A 10,941-nucleotide genomic window follows, 5' to 3' on the forward strand; every position below is an offset into this window, starting at 1 on the left:
TACAAGGTATACGTAAAGGGGGCATATATCAATTTACAAATGTTGCTGTCTCTCAACCCTCTCATTCACTCAATTCCCCTATTGCTTTTACTGTGTCTTGTTCAGTGTTAGATTTGTGGCATAAATGCCTAGGGCATTTATCTCTTAAATCTGTTAAACTAGTTCTCTCTCAATGTAATATTCAACATTCGATGAAGCATGTAATTGAGAATACTCATGTATGTGAAAATTGTGCACAAGCAAAAATGCACAAGTTACCTTTTTCTGACTCTAATACAATATATACTACTCCTCTTGAATTGGTATTTTCTGATGTCTGGGGCCCCTCTCCTCATATTTCTCATCTTGGATTTCGATACTATGTTACCTTTATTGATGCATTCTCAAGATATACTTTTACCTTTTTATTAGTTACAAAATTACAAGTTTTTCTGGCTTTTCAACAATATAAACTGTATATTGAGAATTTGACAGGACACAAAATCAAAGCACTACAAACAGACAATGGAGGCGAATATACCTCCATTGCCTTCTCTGAATTCTTGGCAAGAGCAGGCATTACTCATCGCTTTTCATGTCCCTATGTTCATGAACAGAATGGGACTGCAGAACGAAAACATCGACATCTCATAGAGATGAGTCTAGCTATGCTTTCCACTGCCTCTATGCCATTGCTTTATTGGGATGAAGCAGTTCTTACTTCGACTTACTTAATCAATCGTATTCCAACTCAAGTTCTTTCTAATTTATCTCCATATGAAAAATTGTTTAATAAGAAATCAAACTATAGTCTTTTTAGAATTTTTGGAAGCAGCTGCTACCCTTTTATTCGGCCTTACAATAAAAATAAACTTGAAAACAGATCAATAAAGTGTGTTTTTATTGGCTATGCTACTAACTCTAAAGGATATAAATGTTTGTCCAAAAGTGGCAAGATTTATATTACTCGACATGTGAAATTTGATGAATCTGAGTTTCCGTATGCAAAATTGTTCCTAACAATGCCTGCAGCCTCTTCCTCTCCACCCCCTGCACCAAAGTCTGGTGATGGCCCTACCCTGTTTCCAAAGGCTACTTCCACTGCCAGGTGTACTCCAATTTCCCACCCAGCCCCTTGTCTTCAGGTTGATGATCCTCCCTCTCAGTCACTTCCGACACATATAGAGACTGCAGAAAAGCCGGCATATACATCAATTCCATCTTCTGCCTTGCAACCTATAACAGGTATCGACATTCAGCTTCCGCTTGTGGAAGCTGAGTCTCAACAAACTCAAAATTCTACTTCCATTTCTTCTTCTCACAATCCAAATACTCACCAAATGTTGACAAGGTCCAAAACTCACTCCTCAAGGCCAAGAGCATTAGCAGCCACCATTTTTAATAACAATTTTCTTGAACAACCTCCAAAATCAGCTGATGCTGCTAAAAAAATTCCTCATTGGCATCATGCTATGAATGAGGAATTTAGAGCCTTGATGAAGAATAACACTTGGACCTTGGTACCAACACCTTCTAATGCTAAGGTTATTGGGAGTAAATGGGTATTTGCTGTTAAAAGACATGCAGATGGGACTGTTCAAAAATACAAAGCCAGATTGGTAGCCCAGGGTTTTCATCAACCAGAAGGCTTTGATTTTGACCAGGTGTTTAGTCCTGTGGTGAGGCCTGCAACTGTGAGACTTATATGAGCATTGCAGTGTCCAAAAACTGGATAATTCGTCAATTTGATTTTAATAATGCATTTTTAAACGGTGATTTGCATCAAACCATTTATATGCATCAACCAGCTGGTTTTGAGACACAAGCTGCTCAGTATGTTTGTAAATTAAATAAGCCCATATATGGATTAAAGCAAGCACCAAGGGAGTGGTTTGACAAATTGAGTAGCACTTTAAACTCCTTTGGCTTTTATAGCACTAACTCTGATTCTTCTCTGTTTATTAGATTTAGGTCAGATTCTGTTATGTATATTTTGTGTTATGTTGATGATATCATTATCACTGAAAATTGTTCAAATGATATTAGTAACATGATTATTCAATTGGATAAAGTGTTTTCCTTAAAAGATTTAGGTGAGCTAAGTTATTTTTTGGGAATTGAAGTTCAAAAGACAGATCAAGGGCAGCTTCATTTATCCCAAACAAAATATATTAGTGACTTGCTCTCTAAACTAGGAATGGGTGAAACAAGCAAAATGCCTACACCTATGATTTCATCATTACAGTTGCTGTCCAGTGGGTCTGAATGTTTTGATGATGCTAAGCTGTATCGTAGTGTGGTAGGTACATTACAATACTTGTGCATAACCCGACCAGATATATCCTTTGCAGTGAGCAAAGTGAGCCAATTTATGCATTCTCCTTTGCTTTTTCATTGGAAGGCGGTAAAGAGAATCCTAAGGTATCTGCAGGGTACTAAGGAGCATGGATTGTTGATACATCCCAGCAGTGATTACAGGCTTTATGGATTTGCAGACGCAGACTGGGCAGCGGACTTGGAGGACAGGCGTTCTATCTCTGGTTATTGTGTATTCCTTGGACCTAACTTAATTACTTGGTGTTGCAGGAAACAAACTACCATAAGTAGGAGCTCCACTGAGGCAGAATTTCGAAGTTTAGCTGTCTGTGAAGGAGAGTTGGTGTGGCTCACAAATCTGCTGACTGAATTGAAGATACCCATGAAGACAATTCCTACAATTTTTTGTGACAATCTCAGTACAGTTCTTCTTACTGCCAACCCTGTTCAGCACAATCGCACTAAACACTTTCAACTTGATGTTCAAATTATTAGAGAAAAGCTTAAGGCAAATTCTCTGCATGTAATACACATCCCAGGACATGAACAAGTAGCTGATATCCTAACCAAGCCTCTTTCGGCTACTGCCTTTCAGAGATTGAAGGACAAACTTCGAGTGACTCAAAGACCACACTCGAGTTTGAGGGGGGCTGTTGAGGCAAGTAAAGAAGCCCAAGGTCATGGGCTGATCAAGAAAATCCAAGAAAGTGTTAAAAGCTGATAACTAGTTGTGTATTGTGTACATAGTTCTTATGAAAAGACTTTTACCATCATATATAAGTCTTTCAAGTAAAACGTAACTGTAAGACATCAAAAACTCACTTTGAGTAATTCACAAAAAGGCATTTGCTCTGCATCACTTGCTCTGCATTTTTCTTTCTTTCTTTCTTTACTCTTTTAAATTGATCCGTTCATACTGCGCTTTGGTTAGTTAAAATTTTTTAAAAAAATGTTTGTGTTTTTTTAAAAGTACAACTACAAACTCTTCATTTTATATTTGATAAATTAAAAAAATCATATAATTAATTTTGTTTAGTCGAGTAGTCAGCTCACTCGTCCGTTTAAACAAGTGTCGGAGGTTTAAATCCTGCCTTGCACATACAGCAATTTATTGTTTATATTTATCAAAATTAAAAAGTCTAATATAATCTTGTACATCAACTTTAAATTTAAATTTCATATTCATATCAATTATAATATTTTTTAATTTTAAAAATTATTTTAACAAATACAATTATTGTTACTTATGATCATTAAACATTATTTTTAATTTAATTTATTAAATGTAGATGATACAATTTTTAAAAAAACTATTTTTTAAAAATGAAATTTTATAAACTATTTTTAAAAATAAAAATTTTATCAAATAAAACTTAAGTAATATATAAATTTTATATACACCTGTAACTATATCATTAATTTAAAGAGTAAAGTATCATTTTTATCCTCTATGTTTAGGGTAAGTTCTATTTGCATCCCTAATGTTTAATGAGTTATTAACTTTTAATGAGTTATTATCCTGAGTATTCTGACCTAAACATTTGTATTTTAACTTTAAGAAAATATTTTTAAAACTCTAACTAAAGCATATGATGTGTAATTGATGGCAGGATAATATTAAATCACTTTTATAAATATTAGAAATACAAATAAGACGATTTAAACATTAAAAATATAAATAAAACTTACTTTAAACATCAGAGACAAAAATAATACTTTACTCTTAATTAAAATCATACAAAGTAAGATGTGTCTCTCAACAATCTACTACAAGTTATGAAGTTACATATATGCTATGAAATTCTTATGAATAAAGTAATGGGCACCGACATATATAAGAAATCTACAGCGCGAGACTCGTTGTATTAAAAAAATTAAATTAATAATTTTGGTATGAAATGTAAAAATCACATAAATGGATCCACATTGTATGTAACAAATAAAATAGAAGAATTGCTTGCAGAAAACCAAAAAGGTATTAGCGGCTGGTGCTGTTCCGGCGGGTCATATTTGGGGGGTTTAAGAGCCGATTTGCCGCGAAATTCCGATTGGATCCAAATCATATTTTAGGTTAATATTTAAAGATTATTTTTGATATTTTTTTAATAAAATCTGTTATTTTAAATCATCATTCACGCTAATATAAAAAATAATTATTTTTATTTATATAACATTATATAATTAAATATATTTATTAAATTACTTTATGCTGATAATATATTAAAATTAAACTCTAATACTTAATACGATCCCGTATTTAGACATGAACATGTATATCCGATATTGTTGCAAGTAGCTGAAGGAATGGGACCCGCTTGATGGATGGTGAATGAGCCAAGTGGAAGATGGGCTACTGGCGGTGGTTTACCACCCTCCATACCCATCATTACCCTGCACCTCCACCATGTGCCGCACACTTTTCTGATCCTGCATTTATATGCGGACCAAATGCCACTCCTCCTTTCCTTTTCCTTTTTTAATCAACTATAAAATTAATCTTTCACTAGCTTTTATTTCTTTTTCTTCCCCAAAAAACATGCAAAAATTTGTTCAGATTTCAGAATAATCCAAAAATTCTGTTTATATGAAAAAAATGTAAACCTTCTTATTATAAAAGAAACAAAATAAAATAGCTAAAGTTACAAACCTTTAAGTGGTGTTTTGACTTTTGAAATGTTAAGTTTCCTTAAGCCAATGATGAGCCGATGGACGTGGTAATAAAAATATCTAATTAAGTTCACAATAAAGAAAAAGAAAATATCTAATTTGAAATTCTACCATGACACACAAATTTCTTAGATACTAAGATACAGATAAAATTTTGACTTATTAAAAAATATGTGTCACTTTATAACTGACTAGAATTTCTTATCTTTATTTGATTTGTTCTAATTCTAAGAATTGGTAAGGCACCTCTCCACTCAACACTCAGCAGCCACTCTTTCTTTCTGGTTCAGCCAGCCTGTGGCCTATCTAACGGATAGGTAGATCCATAACTGAAGTGAATGTATGGCTACGATTTATCCAGCACGTGCAAGCTCGAGCCATCTAATTTGACTTCTTTGTGACATAACATAAGGTTAGCGGGTGCGTTTGGTGGAGAGGCAAAGACGAAAAGACTGAGACTAAGAGACAGAGACTAAGAGATAGAGATTGAAATAAATTTCAGTATTCTGTTTGATATAAAGTGAGAGACAGAAACTAAAATAAGAATAAAATTTTAATTTAATTTGCACAAAGGGTAAAATTAGAATTAATTAATCGAAATGAGGGTATTTTAGGTATAAAATGTTATTAAAGTTTCAGTCTCCATCTCTAAAAATTTTAGTCCCCTGTGTTCCTATTTTTTGGAAGTACTGAAAGACTGAAATTTTAGGGACAGAGACAGAAATTTTAGTACCAATCTTTGAACTAACAAACATAATACTGAGTCTCAATCTCACAGTTTCTGTCTCAGTACCTCAAAACAAACGCTACCTTTGGTCCCACATTGTCTCTTAAATTGGCCTAGCCTGATTTTTAGTCAGTTTTATTTTGATTTATTAGTTTATGACCAGGATAAAAAAAATTGAACATTATGTTTCTTTTCTTAATATATATCAAACTCAACCCTAAGTAAAATTTGTCATAATGTATGTGGCATGATTTATTTTTTGTAAATGATCACTTTTTGAATTTCAGAGAACTCTTAGTCGGGGTATAAATGATGACTAAGTATAATATAATTTGACTAGTGAATTCTTTATCAAAAACTTTTTCATAGTTAGGGTTAGAGTTGAATTGAGAATAGAGTGGAGTGTCTTAGAAAAAAATATTTTTACACTTAAGTTAATAAGTGTTAAATTGTATAGACTAATAAAGGATTCTCAGTAATGTGAGATATTATGCAAGTTATAGAGCATGTAAAGTTACTAGAGATGAGATTTGTTTTTTGTTACGTTAAAAGGTATGTGATAACTTACATAGTCATAGATTGATGAGTTGTATTGTAGTAATTGCCATTAATGTTGTGACTGTTAATTGATCATTAACTTAATGATCAATAAGATCGTGCGTTACAAACTAAGATTAAAAAATGACATTAAAGTAAATAAAATAGAATTATATTATAACTCTTATTATATAGCAGATCACCTATCATTAATATTTTAATACACAAATAATCTAATTATTCTCACATCGTTCATTAAAAATATTCAATCTTTTCATATTCCAATCATAGGGAAAAAAAAAGCAATTAGCCTTAATAAAATAAGAGTTTGGTCAATGCATATTCTTAAATATGGTTTTACTAAACTTAGAAAACTAATATCTTTCAATCAAAATATAAGGTAATAAATGAGCAATGATTGAGGGAAAATTTATTTCCTAATTTTTTTTAGTATTTATTTAGATGCAATTAAGAAATAAAAAAGATTTTGTTTTGATTAATTTTTTTTTTAAAAAAAATTGTGTATGTGACAAAATTTTTAAATAAAAATAAAAATATTAAAAAATTAAAAATAATTATAATTTTCATTTATTTTACTTTTAAAAAAATATGTTTAACATAATAAATAAATAAAAAATATTTTTATATTATACCATTTTATCTACACATAATTGAAACGAGAGTCAGAAGTCAGAAGTCAGAAATTGAGTGAGTGAGATTGGTGGTCTGTAGAACACAACACAGACGCCGCTGTTACTAAGTAGTTACCGCAGTTAGTAATAGTAGCAGCAGCAGCAGTTTGTTTAACTGAATTATTAACCAACTCTCAGTCTCTCACCCCGAAAGCCGAGAGTGGGAGCCACGCTCCAAGGCGGCGCCAACCCCACTCCGCTGTGTAACTCACACTCACAGCTAAGCTACCAATTATAATACTGCCCCATACCTACACCCGTGGTTACTTTTCAACCATGGTTAGTTAGGAGCCGCGCCACAAAACAAAACCACTACTCACTCCGCTCCGCGTCTTCTCTCTTTCTCTCTCTCCGCCCTCTGCTCAACAAAACGCTGCGTTTTCGCCGAGATCTGCTGAATTCCATGGAGGACGACAATAAGGCGGGAACAGCTGAGAGCCTCATCGATTTGGTCAATCAAATATCTTCCATCTCCGATTACAGGCCAACGGTCAAGAAGGAGTACTGCAACTTGGCCAGGAGGCTCAAGCTCCTCACACCATTGTTCGAAGAGATTAGGGACAGTAAGGACCCTCTCCCTCAACAAACTTCAAACGCTTTGCTTCAGCTTAAAGAAGCCATGGAATCCGCCATGGACCTCCTCAGATTCGGTAGTGAAGGCAGCAAGATTTACATGGTATAATATATATTTCTCTGTTTCTTACTTTTTATTCTCTGCAAATCCGTGTTTTTAGGACAGATTCATTGATTGATTGATTTCGTCATCAAGTGTTTGCTTTTCGGTATTGTGTAGTATTGACCATGCCATTCAACTGCTACTCAAAGTGATTCATGACGATATGCTTAACTTTCGTTTATGCTATTTCTTTGCCAATTAACTATTACAAGCAATTTTTTTTTCATTTTTTCGTTTGTTGGTGGCAAAACGATTTTCCAGCTGCAGTAATATAAATTAATTGACCTGTTCATGTATCTGCTCTTGTTCTGGGGACAATTTTTAGGCTCACCCAGCAAACATTTTTAATTTTGAATTAATTCTAATAAGATTTTTATTTTTTATCATTTTAATTTTCTTGCAACGCGCATTGCATTATTCCTTTGCTAGAATATATGATTGGGGAAGCTACGCGTGTGTGTTTCAAGCCCAAAAGAAAAAAGGAAAAAAAAAATCTTCAGAAGTTGTGGCTGCTACTATAGATCAATGGTGAATAGATTACGCGCGGGCTAAGGATAATAGGATATGTTCCTTTTTGGTTTTTTCCCCCTTTATATGATTAAAGTTGGAAATTGCTGGTCTAGAGTGCTGTGTGATTCAAAGTATCTCTTTCTTTTCCTTAATATAAGTTATAATTGAAATTTGGAATCTGCTAGTGAGTCTCTGTTTGACATCGAGGTAAAAAAAGTGGATGCAAATTGAAGTGGTGTGTCTTGTCAATCCACCAAAATTTGTATTCTCTTATTTTGGTCTTCAAGCTACATAGAATATCTTGTGTTCCTTTCCTATTTGGTGTATCTTGCAGGTGTGGCTTGTCAATGATGGTCCTTTCGATCCATTTGATTTATATTTCTTTGTTTTTCCAGAAATCGCAAAAAGATACAAACACACAAAGACGAACACACAGTGAATAGAATCCTGAGATGGTTTAGTGTTTTGGTACTTTGGATGTTCCTGTGATGTTTCTATATGGGAACCTTAGTTTACTTACAGTTTGTGCTCCAAAGTTCTTATGCTTGTTTTGAAATTGAATAGTATGTATGGTGGTTTTTTATTAGATGGAAGTTACAACCCTCCGTGTTGATTCAGTTATTTTAACTCCTGCTTGCAGGTCATTGAGAGGGACCAAATTATTAATAAATTCCACGAGGTGACTACTCAGTTGGAACAAGCATTGGCTGGAATTTCCTACGATAAGCTTGACATTTCAGATGAAGTTACGGAACAGGTATAAACTTATTTTGATTGTAAGCTCCATCTGTATCATTTTAGTGATTGACTAAGGATCACGTTTTCTGCATCAGTGTGGAACTTCTTTGTATCTCCACTATGGACTAATTCTTGTTCCGTCATTTCAGGTTGAGCTTGTTCTTGCACAATTTAGAAGAGCCAAAGGAAGGGTTGATCCAGCTGATGCCGAGTTGCATGAGGATCTCTTGTCCCTTTACAACAAGAGCAATGATGCAGCTACAGATCAAGCTGTTCTACGGAGATTAGCCGAAAAATTGCAACTGATTGGAATAGCTGATCTCACACAAGAGTCGCTAGCTTTGCACGAGATGGTGATCGCGAGTGATGGGGATCCAGGGGCAAGCATTGAGAAGATGTCAATGTTGCTGAAGAGAATAAAGGATTTTGTACTAACAGAGAATCTAGACAAGGATGATAATGTAGGAGGAAACAGCCTTTCTTCAAGTTGCTGCAAACAAGCGACAAATGAAAAGAATCATCAACCCCCTGTAATCCCTGATGATTTTCGATGCCCAATTTCCCTCGAATTGATGCAGGATCCTGTCATAGTATCAACAGGACAGGTATGTTTCTGAATCTAACTACTTGGATGTAAAATCGCATTGAAGTTGAATACACTGAAAACAAATCATGTTGTCTAATTGCTGCAGACTTATGAGCGTTCCTGTATAAAGAAATGGTTGGAAGCAGGGCATGGTACATGCCCGAAAACACAGCAGACCTTATCTAGTACTGTTCTCACACCAAACTATGTCTTAAGGAGCCTCATAGCACAATGGTGTGAAGCCAATGGCGTAGAGCCACCAAAGAGACCTAGCAGTTCTCGAACTGATAAATCAGCCTCTGCCTGCTCGCCGGCCGAGCGGAGCAAGATCGAAAATCTTCTTAGGAAGCTCACATCTGGCAATCCTGAAGACCAGAGATCGGCTGCAGGCGAGATTCGCCTTCTTGCAAAGCGCAATGCAGATAATCGCGTGGCCATTGCGGAAGCTGGTGCAATACCTCTTCTTGTTGGTCTTCTCTGTACACCTGATTCCCGCGTTCAAGAGCATGCTGTTACTGCACTTCTGAATCTTTCCATATGTGAAAACAACAAAGGAAGTATTGTGTCTTCAGGGGCAGTACCGGGAATAGTTCATGTGCTCAAGAAGGGAAGCATGGAAGCTCGGGAAAACGCTGCAGCCACACTTTTCAGCCTTTCAGTTATTGATGAAAATAAGGTTACAATCGGTTCTTCAGGGGCCATTCCACCATTAGTTACACTGCTGAGTGAGGGTACCCAAAGGGGTAAGAAAGATGCTGCAACAGCACTCTTCAATTTGTGCATTTACCAAGGGAACAAGGGAAAGGCAGTAAGGGCTGGAGTCGTTCCCACGCTTATGCGACTGCTGACAGAACCTGGCGGGGGAATGGTGGACGAAGCATTAGCCATTTTGGCAATACTAGCTAGCCATCCTGACGGAAAGGCAGCTATTGGCGCTGCCGAGGCGGTGCCTGTATTGGTTGAGGTTATTAGGAATGGATCCCCAAGGAACAAAGAGAATGCAGCTGCTGTATTGGTGCACCTTTGCAATGGAGATCAACAATACATAGCTCAGGCACAGGAGTTAGGTGTGATGGGTCCATTGTTGGAATTGGCTCAACATGGCACAGACAGAGGGAAAAGAAAGGCAGCACAATTGTTAGAGCGTATGAGCAGGTTCCTTGAGCAGCAACATGAGGATGAGGAATTTCAAACACAAACTGAACTATTGCCTTCTATTAATACTACTACTAACCTTGATAGCTGAGATATTTTATGTTAACTTTGGTTTCTTTCTGTTTTTTTTTCCCAATTGTTGAAAAGAAGCGACTGTTTGGAGGGAAAATGGTGGAAGATCACCTGGTCACTCCGTTAAGTTGTTCAATTTTTTTTGTGTGATATTATTTATACGAAAGGTGCAATGCAGAAGAAAGGAGAGGAATGGGGTTCTGACATGGAAAATGTATAATTGTAACATGATGTACTTTTGTAATCATCCTCAGATTTTAATGGAGAGATGTTCGTATTTTATATA

General features: G+C 35.4%; 1 protein-coding gene across 1 annotated transcript; it reads left to right on the forward strand.

Annotated features, from left to right (window-relative positions):
* Positions 1-7,223: 7,223 nt before the first annotated feature.
* Positions 7,224-10,941, forward strand: LOC130944743 (U-box domain-containing protein 13-like). The gene is made up of 4 exons (XM_057873240.1): positions 7,224-7,594; positions 8,745-8,861; positions 8,992-9,447; positions 9,535-10,941. The coding sequence occupies exons 1-4, from the start codon at positions 7,322-7,324 to the stop codon at positions 10,672-10,674; spliced, it is 1,986 nt and encodes a 661-aa protein (XP_057729223.1). The 5' UTR covers positions 7,224-7,321; the 3' UTR covers positions 10,675-10,941.

Source organism: Arachis stenosperma, chromosome 8 (genome assembly GCF_014773155.1).
Source record: "Arachis stenosperma cultivar V10309 chromosome 8, arast.V10309.gnm1.PFL2, whole genome shotgun sequence".
Classification (NCBI taxonomy): Eukaryota; Viridiplantae; Streptophyta; class Magnoliopsida; order Fabales; family Fabaceae; genus Arachis; species Arachis stenosperma.